Genomic DNA, 19,738 nt, shown 5'->3' with positions numbered 1-19,738 from the left:
AAGGGCAATCCACATTGCAGGATTTCACTTGGCTATTTTTTCCAGTAACCTAAAATTTTGCTAAACAACTTGGAGAAGAAGTCACTTTGATCAGCAGATCATCCTTTATTTCAATAAAACATACAGTAGTGGAAACAAGATGCTCAACAACTTTTGATTTCAAGATAATCCAAAATTCTGTAAACAGTTAAAGTGTGAGTCACACTAAGCTTTAATTCTACTTCTTACATATTTAAGAAGTTAAGTGCAAACATTAGAAGTATCTTTTAACTTTGTTTTAAAAAGCTTCAAAATCATCAATGCAAAAGAGGCATTTCTTTTATCTTGGGCTTCTAGGCCATTGGACTGAGAGTGCAGTATTAGAAGACAACTAAGGAAGTTATGGTAATTTGTAATGGAAAATGTTCTCTTCAGTAAGTATATGTGAAGAAACTGCCTCTGCCTGATCCTTATACCTTTTTCAGTGTACAAAGATGATTGTTTTAGGTAGAGTAAAATGACTTTACCCTTGTGACACTGGGGACTACAGTACTACTAAAAAGAAGTGCTGAATGGTTGTGCTCCCTACATTATTTTAACCATAATGCATTTAGTTACGTGCACAATTAAAATGTAAGTCAAGATTAAAATTTATATGTCACGACACCTAATAGGGCTGATAGCCCTCTATTTGTCCATCTCACACTAAATGCTCTTGGAGAGGAGGAGGGAGAAAAAAACACATTTTCATCCTGATCACGGATGAGTTGTCAAAAGGTCAGGAACTGTTGCAAGATGGAAAAAATATTTTTATATCAGTTTTACCTGCAATTTGGCACACTGGTCTCTCTTCTTCCTGCTTTGACTCCTGGTTCTGGTAAGTCAGTGTGTCCCCTCCCTTGTTATTTTCCTCATTGCTGTAAAGCAGTAAATCCACGTATGTGAAGCAAACAGTGCAGATGTCACTATGAAGATTCAAAGTGTAGTTATGTGTATGAATTTAGTCTGGTTGACTGTGTAGTCACTGATGCTTCAGGGGAGTCTGTACAAAGAACAGGCTTTGATAGCTTTGGTGAGATTTCATGCATTGGCCACATCTCTACCCAAATGAATGATGGACCATAGGTTTTCTGACTGCCTTTTCTTCTTTTGGATCTTCTTTGTCTGTAATTATACCAGACCTGATGAATCATTTCTTTGAAAGGTCGTGTAGTCAGAGTGTAGAGAAGAGGATTCAAAGCACTATTTATTGGCAGTATAAAAATCACCACCCAAGAAGTTATGGTACCTTAAGGAGGGGGGAAAAAAAACAAACAAAAAGGAAGCTGTAATATCTAATAGTGTTTGTACCCATTAATCAATACAAGCACTTCATGCTGCTGAGGCACAGCTTCCTTTTAAAAGCTGTAGTCCAGGAGCTTGTGAGGTCATGCACTTCTGGGCTGAGTTCATGTTACAACACTCATGACACAGGCACAACCCAATCCTCTTACTGTTTCATAGGTGCTGCCCTCCTCTACTTCAAAGACTGCCTGCAAATCCTGACAATTTTCACTTTCCCGGTAGTTCCATTTGCCTCCCAATTTTTTATGATTTCTGCAGCAAGGTTCCCTATTTTCCCCAAGCATACTTTTTGTTCTGGTTGAGCTGCATTTACCTACCCCACATCTGTTTGTATCCCCTTTGCTCCCTATCTCTTCCTGTGGTCTCCATTCCCCATCCACTTCCCCAAATTAATCATAATTACAGCTATGTCCCTGATGTCCTGTCCTCCACCAAAGCAATATCCTCCAATCCCTTTTTCTTCAGAAGGTGTTTGTGCTTATCTATGCCAGGAGTTCTCCATTCTTTCCCATGCAAAGTACATCACATACATCCTTATTTCCTTCTTGCTCTGGTGATAAGGGTCTGCATGTTTCGTACCTTCTTCCTATACCAAGGTTTCCTGTTCTCTTCTGCCTATTTCAGGCCCTATGTGCATTTTCCCAGCACCCCATTCTCATCCTTACTGTTCGGGAGGTAAGTCAGCTCATTTCTTGAGGGGCAGACATTGCTTCTATTTTTTCACAATACTTTCTTTAAAATTCAAGTCTTTTAGGTGGTTGGGTAACTTCATGACAAAACATTTTGGAAGATTTAGTATAATTGAAAATACTGGTACATGATCAACGTAACTTTCAGACATTTGACATCTAAGTCAAAACTTTCAAGGTAACTCCAATGCTTTTGGTCAGCCCATCAGACAAAACTAAAACGCTTTCTCACCAATATATCTGTGACATATATCTGTGTGTGTGTGTGTGTATATATATAGAAATATATATATAGTGACATATATCTGTATGTAAATTCACACAGTAGAGTCTGACAGTCTATTGCTGGTACCACTGTTCATACTAACACGTTCTTTCCAACAGAGTTTACAAGCCCTACCTAAAGGAGTCTGTTTTCCTAGCATGTACTGCTTTTGCAAAGAAAAGCAAAAAATAAGGTTTAATTTTTTACCTTTTAAGGTGTGCTAGTCACACACAGGAATTTATTCACAGCATAAAGAAGATAAGCTTTAAGAAGACTGCCTTATATAACTTATTCAACTATAAGCATCAGTATGCAAAAGGAATTTTTTCAGAGAAAGAATTTTATTGTGAAATCAAGGTAGGAAAATTTATACTGTCTTGAACTATATTCAGGTAGCAGAACCACCAAGAGCCGTAAGATGAGAAAAGCCAAGTTCAAACTTGGTTTTCAAATACATTTTGTACATTTTATAGATATTCTATGGAGACAGACTTTCAAGCTTTGAATTTTTGAGGTTTTGGCTGACTGTAATGAAGGTGACTAATCTTTGATGATTATACTAATATAGTTCAATGCAGTAATATAATGTACTATATAGTTCATTATAGTGTGTGTGTGCATTATATATAGAGATACATAGCATACAGTTCTTTACAGCAATACAGTTCAATACATTCAATTCTTTTTCTTCTAAATTAAGAATAACAGGCTTCAAATAGAGGCAGTTGGAACAACTGCACAAAAGAAAGAACTTACCTGGTATTTCTACTTGAAGTAAAGAAAGGAGTTTCAAAATAAAAATGGGTATCCAGCATAGTGCATCAGTAAATACAATGAAGAAAAAACGTTTAGCAAGGGTCATTTCTTTTTTAATATGATTTCGAATTTCGGTAGCCGTAATAGCTGTCTGGTGAACACTGTAGAACATACTTCCATAGGAAAACACAATGATGATAAAAGCTGCCAAATTTACACCTGTTTAGGAAGTTAAAATTAGTTTTATCCTTTGAAACCATAATGGCAACTGCACACGTTACTTATTTGTATATTGGGGAACATTAGGGATAGGTTGTAAAAGGGAATCTTTTGTCTAAACTGTTAGTCCACGAGAATTAAGTGGCCAAACAATCTGAGTCTGTCTTCACTTAGAACACTGAATTGTTGCCTGTACTCCAGTGTACATTTTAATTATCATCACTTGATCAATGGCTGCCATCAGATCCAAATTATGTAGTTCTCTAGTCTTAACATTTCTCTACTTCCCTGACAAAATTTATTTATTCAGATACTTAATGGATCTAACTGCTTTCTACTTTCTGAGCCCTTTATGGATTTTAACATATGTAAGTATCTATCTAATGTGAAATATTCAGGCTGGAAAAAGTCTTTGAGTGCCTACACGAGCATCTTAATATGAATTATGAACATCACAACAAAGCTGTCATATTTGTTTGAAAACTAGGCTCATTATAGCTGTAATCATCATAAAGAAGAAATGCAACTTACCTAAAAAAATGACAACAGAATAAATCTGACTTCCTGAACTTTCTGATTGTTCTGAGTGAAGAGGAAAACAGACGCCATTGGTGCCATAGTAGTTCCTGAAAAATTCCTTATTGCTCAGTGGAATAAAAGCAACAGCAAACCCAATTATCCAGATAAGAACCAAAATGGAAATTGTCCTGCATTTTCTGGGCTTCAAACACCTAAAAGGATAAACTATGCAGATGTATTTCTCCAAAGTCAGGAAAGTCAATAGTAAAACTGACACCTCTGTAGAAAGAATAGCCAGCGATCCCACCAACTGACAATGAATGCTGTCCATCCATAACTGAGCGTGCTTGTTGTATTCTCCACGATATTTAAGATCAAAAGCTCCAATCACAAATAAATATATTCCCATCAGACAGTCAGCACCTGTGGGCATAGTGCTTAACATCATTATTTACACATCTGAATTTTCCGTTCTTTTTGTGTATATGTATATTGAAAAACAGACATACAAACATGTATATATGAAAGTATATTTACAGATGTCAGCTAATATGCAGATAGATATAAAATCAGTATTATAATTCTCAATAGCATTCTAACTAAGGCGTTATAATTCTGTTCTATTTCTCCTTTTTTTGTTACTCATTTTTTTTCAAGTTTTCACCTGTTGGACTGATTTTCTGTCTTCCATACTTGTTTCCAAACTGATTTTTTTGAAGCTCAAATAAAATTATCTTGCAGATAGAAAAAGACACACTTTCAACTATAGAAATATTCTTGCAACCCTTTTTTTGGATTTTGACATTGATGTTTGGCTTGCAGATAGTTTGCTTTGAGTTGAGCAACTCTGCTGGACTCAAAGTTTAGTTTTGATTTGTCCACCTTTTAATCTTTCCAAAACAACATGCACAGTCCTTTAACAAGACTTGAAAGCACTCTGCAAACCCAAACAAGACTGAACCTGCTTCTCATTAGATTAGCAGTGAAAGGCAGAATGCAAAGGGAAGCTCCTGTGCACCTCTGGAGTAATGTCAGAGGGATCACTCTGATGTTCTCCAGGCTCCTTTTGAGCATTAGAATGACTGTTACTGTTGTAAACCCTTCAGGATCCCACACGTTCGGAAATGTGTCTGATTCCCCAAAATTATGAGGTTGGCTTAAAAATCACAGGCTTAAGAGATGATACATTTGGAGATCTGTTTAATTTCTAAGCATTAATGATGCATTTGCTTCTCATTTTCAAGTCATTTTCTGCAACTAGGAGGACAACAAGCATTGCTTGCTTTTTAGGTACATTGAAATATCATGATTTCTCTTCTTTCCTCTAGATTGTTTTGTATGGGCTTTCTAAGAAAAGGCTTAATGATAAGCATTTCTGTAATACTAGCCCTGGGAAGTAAAGAGGAGCTGTCAACATAGACCTGAAGACATCTCGGGTATTTTGGCTAGAATTTTTCCGCGGTGTTCAGACTGTTGGTTCCAATGGTTAAAAAGCCAACAAAGTTTCAAAATCATGGGCATGCTGTGTTTAGAAAAGCTGCAATCTTATTTTATACATGGTTGACAGTTACCTTTCAAAATGCAACTAAAAATTTGTGAAATATTTCAGTTTAGATAGACACCCTTGTATCAAAACTAAACACAGGGTACTTGGGTTTATAACAACTGTACTCCCAAGCAGTTTGTCCGTAAGAATGTCTTGCTTTTAGGACTAAAATAAGAAACATAAGTCTCAATATTGGAGATCTAGGAGTGACTGATTTTCTATATTTGCACACAACTATTTGCTCATGCAAAAAAAAAAAAAAGAGTATAACTATCTTGAAAACAAATAATATTTACACACACAAATTACTATTTACTCACAAGTACATAGTAAAATCTAGGTTTATGGTCCTTTGAAAAAATTAGAATTTTATCTCTTCTTACTGAAGAAAGTGGGAATTTGACACAATGTCTACAGCAGTAAAAATCAGACATGAAAGCTTTGGAGTTTATCAACTGGTTATTGTTTTTGAGCAGAAGCATTATCTAACAAGACTTCATGGTGCACAAGATACAGTATGCTGTATTGTCATTCACTATGAGCAGACTAAAGTAATATTCTTTTATATGTGGCATACTCACAGCAGAGAGACATTATTGAGATGGCGTGGAGCTTATTTTCCGACCTGATGTAAGGCCTCATACAGATAACAAAAATATTTCCAAAGCAAGTGATGGCAGATACAACCCAGACAAACACTCTCTGTATAATGCTAGCTAAAAGATTCTCAAGGGATGAAATCCCATCAGTGTTAGGCTTACAGCTGCGTACGTGAGGGGCATATCCACAGTACTGGAATTTCTTAAAATATCTAGTTGTGAGAAAAAAAAAATAAGAAAGGCTTTCAGTTTGATTACCAAAATAGCAAAGATGTCTAATAACTATTTAGAAAAAATAAAATGTCCATATTCTGAAAGAAGAAAAACCAATTAAAAATTGTCAAGTTGGACAATTGATTACATGACAAGTTTCATATACTTCTGTTTTTAATTATTCAGTATTTTGTAACTTGTAAAATTCAAGCCAAAGAAAGCAAATTGGAATAATCTACTTACATGTGGGAAAGGTTTCTAAGGGGTCTGAATATTCTTCTCTGAATGTTTCCAATTTCAATGCCCTCTAAGCTGCTGTAAACAATATACTCTCAATAAAAAGGCAATGGAAACTCAGTGGTAAAACAACAAGCTTACTGAGAGTTTAATTGTGTTCCTACGATTATATGAAGCTAGAGATGAACTTCGGTTGCATCTAATCTGTCATCCCTTTGAAACTTAAATGGAAAATCTACATAATAGCTAAAATGAAATAAAATGAATTGCAGTTAATTCTAATAAACTTGCTGTTCTTCCAAAAGCACAAAGGAGGTTATTTTAGTGCTCTCAGCAGTACAATTTACAATTATTATGTTGCCCTTCCAGAGTATTGATCTACTGATGTTCTTTCATCATCTCTGGGAAAATAATAACTTGTTCCAATAGCAATATTTTACATTTCTCCTCTTTCTTCTCTCCCAGAGAGTGCTTACCAGACAAACAAGCCACTGCAGGAATTCACTTTTTACTTTTTCAAGAGCAGCAGGAGACTGGTACACAGAACACTGTGTGCAAAGGCTTACTTGCGACACATAGATGGGCTTTCTTATTTTAAAATTTGTTTAATATAAGAAAAATTGCACTATTATTTCCCTTTCAGTGTCAGATCAGCGAAGTGTAACTGTACAAGTTGTTCTTTTAAAACTTTGGTTTTCTGGTGAATGATAGAAGAATATGGAATGCAAATATACAAATTTGGATTGGAGAGTAGTCTTGCTAGGAGTAAAAAGTAAGGCCCAAACATGGAAACTTGTTGGTTTTAGTTAAGCATTGGAATAAATCTGGGAGCTTGCTGTCCCCAGCTACTCCTATTATTTCAAGCTAGGAAACAAGCAATTGGTGTTCTATAAACTGAGTGCTGAAGATAAAGACGTTCAGTTTCCTATAGATCTCTCTCTCAAGATTCATTCACTTTATTATCTTAAAAATATGGAAGCTCCTGGTCATCCAAGTGCACAGATTCTTTGGAATTAAATAATGACTAAAGTATACGCCTAATCCCATCTGTTAGGGAGGAACTAGTTAATTATTCTTTCCTGTGCTCAGCTGCTTTAATTATTCTTTCCTGTGCTCAGCTGCTTATTTTCATGAAGCTTGTAGAGATCTGGTATTTTCAAATCTTTAGCCATTTGCCAAATTTAGTTGAATTTGGCCACTGGATTCCAAATCACTGTGTGAGAATTGGACTGACAAAGGCATGTGCACAATTGCTTCTAGCTACAGCTCAGGATCCTATCACTCTCCTATCCAAGGAGGCATTTCTTTTTGGTTCCCCATTTTCAGACGATTACTAACAAGAACCATTGCTGTGCTATTCTGAGCTGGTTACTGGAGACATGCAGTGGCCTATGGGGATATGTTTGATCTACCACAGGATGGTTTGACCTTTGCAAGTTTGTCACTGCGCTGTCACAGAGCTTCAGTGTTCCAGTTGCAAAATTTGTGTCAGAGCTGCTGTGTTAGCACACCCACTAAAAGCTCCCTTTATGCTCTTCGAAAAGATTTGTAGAAGACCCACCCTCTCTGAAATGACAGCTGGATTTTACTTGATTTATATTACTCTTTTCATGGCTCAAGCACGAGATTCTGTAAGAACCGAAATATGTCCCAATCAAACTGGCGCATATACCAAATTCCTTTCAAATTACTGTCTTTACCTAGTCTAATGGTATCTGTCCCTGGCGTTAATAGCCCCAGCTGGGCCTTGTATGACCCTTAAGTTCTCTATGTACAAGTTGTGCAAAGCTGAAAATGGGTTTTGAATTTGGCTGTTGTAATAACTTATTTATGAGCAGTATGGCTATCTGACACCAAGCACGTGAATGTCCTTTAATCTTACTCTGTAATGATGGAATAGACTATGTCATTTGTAAAGCTGGATTTATGATCCCTTTGTGTTGGAATAACTTCCATAATAAAGCTGGTATTTTCAGGAAGGAAAATTTGAATATTGTTAGTAATTATTCTCCAGGTTCAAATTGTTGAGCAACATCAATAAACATAAAATATTTCAAATGTAATTTCTAATAAAAAATATTCTGACTAATGTCCTTCTACAAGGAGATTTGCATAATCACAAAGAAAATATAGCTAAGATTCTTGTACATAAAAAGGTGATACTTACAGGGATTTGAGTTTAATTAGAAAATCAAACTGGTCCATTTGTATTTTCTTGATTGGATTATAAGAAAGGTTCCTGTGAATATAACATAGACATAAGTATTTTTGTACATCTTCTTTACAGCTTGTTCTAAAGATAAAGTCAAACTACATAATCTATTTTCATTTTCAGCCCTGTAGTGAGGACCCATGGTACTGGCAATTGCAACTGCGAATAGTAACATTCATTCACCATTGTTCGGCTTATTAAGCCGGTGGAAACACTAGCTCATGCTTTAGGGTTTTGACTATAGAAATACTTAATTGCTAAACTTTTTGGACTTGTCTTTTAAATAAAAGAACTTAATTGAACTACATGTATTTTAAAAAATTAGTTTTATTTTTCATAATAATTTCTGTCTTCAAAAAGAGACAGAGGCAATGGAATACAAAAACAGACAGTGGAGTCAGTTGTTATCACTCAGCGCAAGCACATTTCTAGATACCTTCTCTTTTTGGCTGTGTAACTTTTCCTCATACAGTGACAGGATTTTGCAATTGTACCAGACAGAAATGGTTATGGGGGGCTTTGCTCATGAAGCTATTCTCTAGTGAAACAATTGTTTAGGGCAGCTGCAAAGCAGGGATACTTTCTCAAAAGGGACATGGAGCACATACGAATAATAGGTCCACTAGGGAGCTTTGCTGCTGCCCATTTCCTCCTACCTTGTTTAAAATCAAAATGTGGAACTAAGGTAGGAGGAAATGTGCAGGGCCATGCTCTGAGAGGTCTTTAAATTTTGTGATTCATGTCTCTCAGATTATGTAAGAAAGACTGTGACTCTTTCCACTTCCTTTCATTTCTATCCCCACAGAAATGCCTATTTGGGGCTGGACTCTCCATGCTGAGCTTTTTCCTTTTCCCATTATGAACTTTTCATCGGTATCTGCTTCGGCTACATCTACAAAGGGCTCAAGCTTTCTGGATTCTGCAGAGAAAGCCCTGTCCTGATTTAGTGTGTAGGCTCCCTGTCCAACACCTGAGTATTTAATAACGTTGTTCTCAACAGCCAGGTTGCTGAACCCACAAAGCCACCAGGTAGCTAATAAGAAATGCTGAGGACCGTGGTATCTCTCTGGTGCTTAGATGCCATACTCTCAATTACCAGGAGCTGCTCTTTCTCTGTCCCATATTCACCGTTGTAGGCCTTTCTTGGCCTTGCTGTTCTAAACCTTTTCTTCACAGCAGCCAAAGAAGGGTCAATTCTAATTCTGTCCTTCTGAAGTTAAAAGCCAAGGAAAACGTAGTAATCAGCCTCTTTTCCAGTGGCAGCATTTGAGAGACGCTTAACAGGAAAAGAAGAGTGTCACTGCGGGTTTATAACACCCTCTGCTTTTTTTGAACTCTCTTACAAGAAAGAATTACTTACTAACAAAGCATTTCTATGATGCTCTTATATATTGTGATAGTTCTATTTTTAGAGCCAAATCCTGATATCAGATTAAAAATCCCTATCAAAATTACTGGGTTCTCCTGATATAACTAGCATAGCTCATTTTATATATACTAACAAGATCTAGGAAAGGGAGAACTTGCTATCTTTTTGGATATGATAATAAACATCTTTTACAAATTTATTCAGGACAAAATGTTATATAAATCGGCATTTCAGATAAGTATTTTTTAGACAGAGCTTAAATGAACCATATGAACAAAGATGCTCTTTTCCTTCCTAGCATTCATGACTGAAAACATCATACTGAATGAGTAATATGCAATTACGTATAATAACTATAATAATGAAGAAGCCTTACAGTTGTGAAAGCTCCTTTAGATCCTTAAATATATACCGAGGAAGTGATTCAATCTTGTTGCTAGCCAGGTCTCTGTGGAAACAGCCACAGGTGGGATATAGTAAGTTTTTAGTAGATTCAATAATTATACAGAAAAGTTTTATAATTTCAAGAGATACAGTTTTACTCTATTTACCAAGTAGAATATTATGTTGTTATATAAGTTATCAGAAACTTAGACTATAAAAGAATGCTGTTAAAACACAAGATGGAAAACATGACCCATCAGACTCCTCTTTGTCTGGTTAGTTCAAATAGGTCATTAGATGCATAATTTATTATTGCTGTGTTTACATCTGAGAGAACGAAACACATTCTTAACAAGGGCTGCAGGAACCTGGAAATACCTTTCACATCTCATATGGGTTAGCCAACACTATACCTTTTCCTTGGTTCTTTTCTCTACCTTGCTGCTCATTTTCACTAAACTTGGAGGATCTTAATAACTTTGGACAGAGGAGTAAAGATCTCACTCTGACTGCAACTGGCAGACTTGTTTAAAAGATACTGAAGGCACACACAAACAGAGAATGTGATACGTAATTAATATGACTTTATTCAGGGAGTGTAACAATCTTATGAGCAAAAGAGCAGTATTATTGATACTCAGAGTATTATTTTATTGACTATTTCTTCTTTGTTAAATATTTGGAATAAAACTGAGGATGGATGCTATCTCCAGATTATATTATAAGAAACAGAACTTACATTAAATGCATAAAATGCACAACTGTAATGTAAATTATAAAACTTTGTCACTTCTATAAATAAGAGAAGAAATCAACTCACAATTCATCTAACATCTGGAGAGAAGAAAAGCTGTTTTCATTTAAAGAGATGATTTTATTTCGTCTCATCACCCTGAAAGGATAAAACAAGCTTATATTGCTGCTTTTTGAAATCTATTTGTTTTCTGAGGAAACTGCGTAAACTTTTAAAATTCACTCTTATCTGCATCTTCAAGTATCTGCCTCATTAATTCAGTTAACAAGCTAATCAGTTAAAAGCTCACAATTTTAATATTTGATAAAGAACTTTTGTTGCCTATGCATGCATGTGTTCGTGAATATATTGTGTGTTCTTTCAGTTGTATTGGTATCTACTGACAACTAAAATTGTACAGAAACGTCCAAAGAATCTGGATTTTTTTCATACGCCTGCAGGACAGTACAATAATAGTAACTAACGGTTGTTCGAGAATTCAAGGTATTTTTCAGGAATGAAAATAATTCTTTGCTAAAGTCTGAACGTTCAAACTCCGATGTTCCTGATAAGTTTGCTCAGCCAGGTCTTAATCTGAGTGTTTTTCACTCATCTAAGACTTCTCTCTACACATATGATGCTGGTATGAATTTTCTGTGAGGAGGAGAAATATTAAGTGGGCTAGAAGGCTTGTGATCTAACAGCATGTTGGACACAGGTACATGGTTGTGCAACCTTTCCTTCACCCTTATTTCAGCTGGCACTGTGCTTGCTCCTCAAATGCACAACCTGCATTTTATAATTAAAGAGAAAGCCAAGAACATGAGTACTGCAGAACAGTAAAGGTTGAAAGTGACACCTATTGTGGAGCCCACTAATCTACCAAAAGGTCAAAGGGATTTTTTGAATATGATTACATCATCATTAAGGAAACTTAGGGGAAATTTCTTCAATTGATGAGCCAGCCAGCCAAGCTTTTTAAAATGAAGAAGTGAGCTACAGATTTTGTATGTGTAATGATGTTTGCTTCTTTCTATTAAAAGATTTTTGTCTTCTTTTCCAAGTAAGAAATTGGAAAAAAAAATCTAAATCTTGGTATCAATCAAAATCACTTCAGTTAAGTTTAATTGCATATGTTAGTGCTGAAAATTGCTGTAAATTTAAACAGTGTTTTTTCTGTATTGTGTTCAATTAAAACTTAGCATTCTAATTTAATCTCCTCGAGATCTAAGTATTATGCACTATTTAGGAAACTTTTATGTTAGCTGCTATGGATAACTTGACTGTTGTTCAGCACAAATATGTCTCATTTGGGTTGTCCAGCATGTGCTATTACTTACAGTACAGTAAGAGTGCTGCAGGAGATAAAAGTGACATTTCTTAAATAACGGATATGGTTGCCTTCGAGGTCTCTGGGATATTAAAAAAAAAAAAAAATCACTGCAAATCAATTAGTTTCAATCAGACAATTATTCTAAGATAGTGAAGAAAAATCTCACCAGAACTTCACAATTTCACACAAGAGAATCGTAACCAGACATCTAGTTTTTCCACACACCTAGCTGATGACTTCAGGTCATCAAGCCTGCAGTGAACCAGCAGGTACTCTGTAACATCATTCCTGCGCTCCATTAGAAAAAGTGGTATGGAAATGCCATTCAAGGACAACACAATAATGTTCTTCTAGTGAAATAAAGGTAGACTTACAACCAGTTTAGTCTTGGCATGTAGTGGCACAGAGGTTTATCAGGTAAGCGATCAAGAGAATTATTCATCATCACTCTGGAGAAAAGAAAAATAGCATAGCTGCCTATATTTGCTGAAAATTACATTATAGAAAAAAATTATGTCTCATGTTTGTACTTTTGAATAAAATGCAGTCAAAGCTTGAATCATTTTTCATAGTTTTAGAGGTAGCATTCTTTTTTTAAACTTCCACGTATTTCCTGTGGAATACTATTTTATCTTTAACTTGTCAGCTACTAGGTAAAGATGTTAATTTAAATAAAACACAGCAAGCTGATACAAATACTTTGACTATTACATCATAACACGTAATTTCCATTAGTCACAGAGGAACAGGGCGATGGAGGGAGGTTTCTCTCCCGGCCGCGAGGGAAAGGGGGCTCTGGCGCTTGCTCCCGCTCTGGCTGCATAGGGAAGGGGCAGCTCACAGACAGGGTCTTGCAGCAGCAGGCCTTGGCTGCTGCTGGGGCAGGAGCTATGGGGCAGCCCGTCCCTGCCACTATCCATACCGTCCATATCCATACTACAGTAGTAGCATACTACAACAGCAAACAGTATAGTGTGGCAAGCAAGCACGGTCATTATAAACATACTTTTTAACTTATCTGTTCTTTCTGTTCTTTTAAGTAACACTTTTGGTTCTTAGTCCATACTTACAGAAGAATAAGTGATTTGAGTCCGTAAAATGTTAGCGGAGAGATCCGATTGATCTTATTATTTTCAATTATCCTATAAATTAGAGCAAAGCATATCTCAGATTGACAAAGGACTACAGTCTTAAATTGAACAGGTGATTAAAAAGTTACATACTTGGAAGTGGCTTTCTTCAAATGCCCATTACTTTAAAAAAAAACCAAAAAAACAAACAAAAAAACCCCTTGCTATTCAAAAGCCCTGCTTAAGAAAACAAACGCACCACTCCATAGATGGTCAGGGCATTCATCAAATTCCCTTTTTCAGCACAGTTTGAATAGTTTTTGAAATATTTTTAGCTTACAGAAATTAATTACTTTTAATTAAAGAAAACTGTTTTCCTGCCAGGTTCTAAAATACTTTGATCAATACTTTGAATGGATTCTGTGTGAAAACAAAGCAGCTGTACATAACAGTGCTTCAAGACAGTCTGTCAGCTGAAAATGCATAGAAATGTCAGGCACTGTTTACAGGGAAAGACCTGTCCAAAACTTCTGTTTCTCCTGTTTAGTACAATGTGAGTTATTTAGTAGTAGCTGAGTTATTTAATGTATTATTTTGTAATAAGCAGTTATTCCTAATGATATGTGCTATTGTAAAATAAGTCATGGTCATCTGAATCGTTAAGGCCCAAGGATGAATTTCTGCTTCCACCAAAGTCATTTGTATTCTCTCTGCAGAGAGTGCAATAGGAGTTCCTTAGTTATTATCTAGTACAAAATAATGCTATGCACAAAAATAAAAGCAATATAAATATCTCTTTGTATTGCTTTAATTATTCCTTGAGAAAATAAACATAGAAAACAACATACATACAGCCATTCTAGATTATGGAGATCTTCAAAAACACCAGGCTTCAAACTGGTTATCTTGTTGTGACTCAGATATCTGAAAAAAGATCAGTAAAAGATAAATGCATAGAATTCTTGATTAGTCTCAGATATGTGAAAATGAATTTTAAGATTTTTCCTTTATAATTTATCACAGTGCCACTAATTTTTTTCATAATTATGGAATGCTTTCTTTGAAAAAGAACCCACTAAGTATAATAGAAAAATTCATATGTGTTTCCAGTCTGCATCTGTCTCTCTCTCAAAAAAACAGTGTTTATGAGGGCAGGAAATGTGCAGACTTGTCTTTCATAGAAATGCCAAAACAAGGTAGAAATCTGTGTATTTTTGTCTTATCTGTTAAAAAAACAAAAAACAAAAAAAACCACAGACACACAACAGGCTAACCATCTTCACTGTGTCATATTTTAGACCTGTTCCAGTTTCCTTCTGTGGAGTGAATAATTCCAGAAATGTTCCTGGAATCAAATTCAGTGTTTCCTAAAGACATTAGTCATAAATTTAGATACCAAAGAGTTAAAAATAGATAACCAAATAGTTAAAAAGAAATGAAAGGTGGTACTATAAATGGTCTGGGAAGGTAGTAGCAGGTGTAATAATGGATAACCATCCACATCCATGTGAAGGAAAAATAAGAGGCATAACAGCATTTTAAAATTTCCCCTTAAAAACTATTGCAGAAAAAAAAAAGCTGAACTTAACAATGCAGTTTATCTATCATCTCTTTCACTGGCCAATTTCCTTCAAAGTTAGAAATATATTACATAAAGTTGCTGCAAAATAAAAATTAAAGAAAAAGTTCTTTATTGGTGCTGGCTTGCTTTGGTTTGCTTCTCTAAACCAAACTAAAGAGTTTTTGTTCTCTTTTTTGCTTTACTCCTTTTTCATTCTTACTGCCTTGATGCAAGATAACTACCACACTCTCTTCTTCTGGAATACCGATTTGTGGAATAGGAGTAAAACATGGAGCAGTCTTGTATTTTCAAAGTACTCTCCTGCCAGATGAACTTGCACGGACGTATACTGCACAGATGGATCTTAATCTGTCTTTGTTTTCTCAGTCAAATCACTGGGCTAAAGGTTTGGACCATTTTGCAGTTTCTCATTATTGAAACAAATACGGGAGAGACAGCCACAGCAACTTTCAAACCTGTTCCCGTTGCTCTTTACTTCAATATTCTGAAAGTGATACTTACAGTTTTGTCAAGTTGTATAAACCTCTGAAAGCATGTTCGGATACAGCCCTAATTTTATTATTCTGAAGATACCTAAGAAGATACAGCAACAGCAATTAATTCTCTAGGCATGCAAAGTCAAAGCAAGCATGAATAACCGATTAAAATCTATCAACTAAATTGAGTTCATGTGTGATACTTGAAAAGAAGCTGTCAAACTTGTTACATCTTGAATTCCACAATAACCACTTCACAGCAGTAGTTTCAAAGACTTCAAAGGTGTACTAAAAGAAATGAAAACCAATGGCAGAATTACAAAATTCATTCAAAGGTACATTTTGTTTGCCTAAGATGAGCAAAGAAGCGATTTTATACCACTTTCTCTTTTAGGTCCTCACCCTGAAGTCTCGTCTGTGTGACCAGATCTTCATGCTTTGCTAGAACTCTGCTGCAGTCAGCAAAACGTTGTGTGGCAAAGGTCAAACTTACACTAGTTGTTAAAATGGCTATAATCAAATTTTCAAAAGGCTACATTTTAAGATACTATAATAAAATGTAAATGAAACTTGCTGATTTTCTGTAAACTAAAGAATATTAAACTTTTTTCCTTCTATTTTTCTTCATCTAATTTGATGGACAAATAGGTTCCAACATTTTATCAACTACCCATGTTAAATCCTTTTAAAATGTTAATACAAGGCATTATGGCTTTATTCACTGAGAATTCTTTAAAATACCAGTTTAAATAAAAATCTTTTCAATGATAGTAAATAAGGGGTCCAATTGCATTCCCGCTGAAACCAATGAGAAACGTGACTTGTACAAAATGGGATTGTGTCAAACACTGCTCAAGAACTTTTTGAAAATGCACAGTTATGAATCAGAAATATATGAAATTACTCAATATTATAAAGAAATGCTTTATGCAGATGTGGAGGTATTTTTTCTAATAAAAAGCTCCTTCAGAGACTTTAAGGTAATACGGTACTTTGTGAACACAAGATGGTGCTGCAGTACAGCACAGTTTTCAGCAAAGTTAAGTCTGAGGAGTTTTCTAGGAACCTTAAACCGGTGACATAAGAGCCTGTTCTACACTTTTGCCTTTACTTTCTTAATTGCACCAATTCTATATAAATCAAGCTCATTAAAGGCTATGAATTTTGAACAACGTACATGTTACACATCATAAAGCATACACAGCATTATGTTGACATAATGAACTAACGAGTTGGGACTCTATTAAAGTGATTCCAAATGTAATTAGGAATAAACATAAGTGCCATGTAACTATGCTTCCCTATGACAATGGACAGGTTTTCAAACTTTCATTTAGCAAAGTAAACGGATTCAGTTACTTTCATTTCTTGTAGCTTATTGCTGCTCATTATAAATGCAACTTCCTTAGGACATGATGGAAGCTTATCATTTTTCTAGTACAAAATAACCATGATAATTAAATTTAACATGCAGAACGCATCGCATTGCAAGAAGAGAGATGCCAAATCAAGCTATTTGAGGAAAATAGGTTACACAATTATAAGATGCAATTAAGGAAAAGATAAAACAGAATTTTGAAAATAAACTGAAGTTTTGTGTCTTCTATGTAAAACTCAGGGTATGTGTGCGTGAGAGAGAGAGAGACAGAGAGAGTAAGAGAGACATTATATTTAAGGGACTTTACAGAGATTTTAAGCTGAAAGACCCCCTTACAGATTTTGAAGGTCTTGGTATTTCTTGAAAATATCAGCAGAAAGTTTCCTTAGCAGATTCCACTGAAGAGACCTGTGGGAATGAACACATACAGTAAAACTACTCTGTCAGTATACTGAAGCTGAGTTTGTCCCGTTTGGTGTAAATCTAATGACCTCACTTAAACACATTTGCACAGTAAATAATTTGGTAGAAATGTCTATAATAAATTGAATATTTCCAGAAAGGCCAATATATATATTCAGGAGTGTCTATGTATGGTTTATTAACCAAAGGCAAGAGTAGCTATGCTGTTTGCTATCAAATTCCATCTCTGCAATACGTTAGACCAAATCAAAGTTGACTGCATTGATCCGTGTAAATAAAGAGATTACACTAGAGGTAAATTTGGGTTAATGAATTAGGAGGAGACTGTGAAAAGATGTGTGTCTTACCTATTGCTGCATTTTTACAAGCAACTGTTGTCCCCACTTTCTTCTTTACACACAGGTGGTACCCTCTCAATCCTCCCTATCCAGATGATCAAAAATCACAAACTAATTTTAGTGAAGTGAGACCAAGAGTATCACCTTTAGACCCAGGGAAGAGCTACACGGTTGATCAAAAACGTGCCACGTGGCATACCAATGAGTTAATAGCTTCTAAATCAGTGTGGAAAGATAACAGTTTTCCTGCTGGGGAGGGAGGGGAAATCACACTCTTGATTTCTGAGGCAAGAGGCTTCCTTCAAAAATTCACTGTTACTCAGTCAGCCAGGAGGGCAGTAGTTAACTGATACAAGAAAAACAGAGTTTATTCCCTGTGAATGGAGGGAGCTGTTCCTATGTATTCCCATTCTTGAGTGCATAGTGAATGGAAGGTAACACCAGATGAAGATTTATCAGTGTTTTCCCAGGCGGTGTTCGGAGGACCCCGTTCCTGGTGCTGTGAGCACCACCCCGCAGTGGTGCCCATGCTGTGGGCCATGAGACACAGCTGCAGCCATGAGACAGCACAGCCTTACCTCCCTCCACTCACCCCCCTCACCACCTCCTCCGCCAGGGAAAAGAAAGGGTGCTGCTGTGGTTTGATCATGGAACATGGTTAGTCTGAATATAACAACAAATTAGAGCCAAGAATGCTTTTGCAGCTCTATTAACTGTCGTTTTGCAGTCATTGGGCTTGGTGGAGGCAGTAGATGTTTCGTCCTCTGCTGTTGCACAGCTGCCTATGTTTGCAACAGCCTGGACTTGGCAAGCCAGGTGCTCCCTCCACCTCTACTTCCCTGGGCTCCTACAGTGTTGCCACTTTTATTATTCAATAAAAGCAGTTCTCCCACTGCTAAACAACAAAAGAAAAATGAAACTGAATTTGCCACCTCTGTCCATATTTGTATTTATTTAAGCAGTAAGCCCAGTATTTATTATCAAAGACTATTCTTCAATGTCCTCAGAACAATTGACAAAATAATAGTTAAAGCTAAGAGTTAAAAAGATTTGAGTATAAACCAGAACAGACTTATTTCAAAGCTCAAATGCACACAGAGCTTATTTCCCAGTGCATGTGTCCCTATGCCCCCATCTCCACTGGGCACCAACTCAACTGTCCTGACAAGAACAAAAGTCATTTAGGACATAGTTGAATTAGAACAGAAGCTAGCCCAAAGTCACCTGAGCAGGTTCATTCCTTTTGCTCAAGGTAGAACTGAGCTATTCTTGAAGTCTCTGTTGACCCTGCACCAAAAGCCAGTTTTAATACATATACATTTGTACATTTTGATGTTCTGAATCAGAACTGAACCTAAATCTTCATTTTGAAGTACTGCAGCATCTGAATGTCAGCCCAGCAAGAACCTTAGTCACACATGAACACAAACTCGAACTGAATGGAAAAATTTGTACTCTTGCTTTACAGGAAAAATCTTCAAGTGAGGACATTTGATACTACCCTCTATTCACCACACAAAAAACAGTCTTTCAAACTGGTAGGCATAAATTAAAAGCAATATCAGCCATTCCCCAGTCTCTTCAAAAAGTTTAGTTTATGTCTCTCTATCTCTATGATGACCCAGCCCAGATTAAGTCTTTCTAAATAATGTCCTATTCAGAGACACTGAATGAGAACTAAAAAGATTTACTCAGACAGGTTATTCTACAAAATTAAAGTTTATTAACTTTATTGGCAGGAATATAGAATAGGAATATCAGCAGGATCATAGAATAATGAAAAGGTCCTGAGCATTATGTCTTAAAAGGAAACACTTTAAGATTTCTTTAAATTTTGTGAAATTGTAGCTAGTCCAGGCCATCATTACAAATATGAAATGACTATTTCACACAGAGTTGTTTTAGCTCCTTTTCTGTCATTTTGTGCAGGGAAAACCTGTACTTAAAACACTGAAGGTGTGTCAACAGTGAGAGACAGCAGGCTTTCACAAACACCAGTTGAGCCAACTGGTCATAATTATAAGCCTGTAGCTGCAAAATGGTTGGAGAACTGATATTCAACCCTGAACAGGCC

The 19,738-nt window shown here is 36.0% G+C and overlaps 1 protein-coding gene across 5 annotated transcripts in view; it reads right to left on the bottom strand.

Annotated features, from left to right (window-relative positions):
* Positions 1–16: 16 nt before the first annotated feature.
* RXFP1 (relaxin family peptide receptor 1) overlaps positions 17–19,738 on the bottom strand; it is a 53,028-nt gene continuing 33,306 nt past the window's right edge. For 2 of the 5 annotated variants that reach the window (XM_026120192.2, XM_064510891.1), the window contains exons 5-18: positions 17,240–17,311; positions 15,551–15,622; positions 14,320–14,391; positions 13,468–13,539; positions 12,772–12,846; positions 12,405–12,476; positions 11,152–11,223; positions 10,324–10,395; positions 8,534–8,605; positions 6,373–6,444; positions 5,899–6,128; positions 3,784–4,194; positions 3,034–3,252; positions 17–1,267 (exon numbers count right to left, since the gene is read on the bottom strand). In XM_026120192.2, coding sequence (XP_025975977.2) covers positions 966–1,267; positions 3,034–3,252; positions 3,784–4,194; positions 5,899–6,128; positions 6,373–6,444; positions 8,534–8,605; positions 10,324–10,395; positions 11,152–11,223; positions 12,405–12,476; positions 12,772–12,846; positions 13,468–13,539; positions 14,320–14,391; positions 15,551–15,622; positions 17,240–17,311 — 1,885 coding nt within the window. In that variant the 3' untranslated portion in view covers positions 17–965. The remainder of the gene's footprint in view (positions 1,268–3,033; positions 3,253–3,783; positions 4,195–5,898; positions 6,129–6,372; positions 6,445–8,533; positions 8,606–10,323; positions 10,396–11,151; positions 11,224–12,404; positions 12,477–12,771; positions 12,847–13,467; positions 13,540–14,319; positions 14,392–15,550; positions 15,623–17,239; positions 17,312–19,738) is intronic. The other 3 variants (XM_026120193.2, XM_026120195.2, XM_026120194.2) reach the window with 3 other exon arrangements.

Source organism: Dromaius novaehollandiae, chromosome 4 (genome assembly GCF_036370855.1).
Source record: "Dromaius novaehollandiae isolate bDroNov1 chromosome 4, bDroNov1.hap1, whole genome shotgun sequence".
NCBI classification, from domain to species: Eukaryota; Metazoa; Chordata; class Aves; order Casuariiformes; family Dromaiidae; genus Dromaius; species Dromaius novaehollandiae.
The sequence above is the reverse complement of the archived record's forward strand: the minus strand, read 5'-3'. Positions and strand labels throughout refer to the sequence as shown.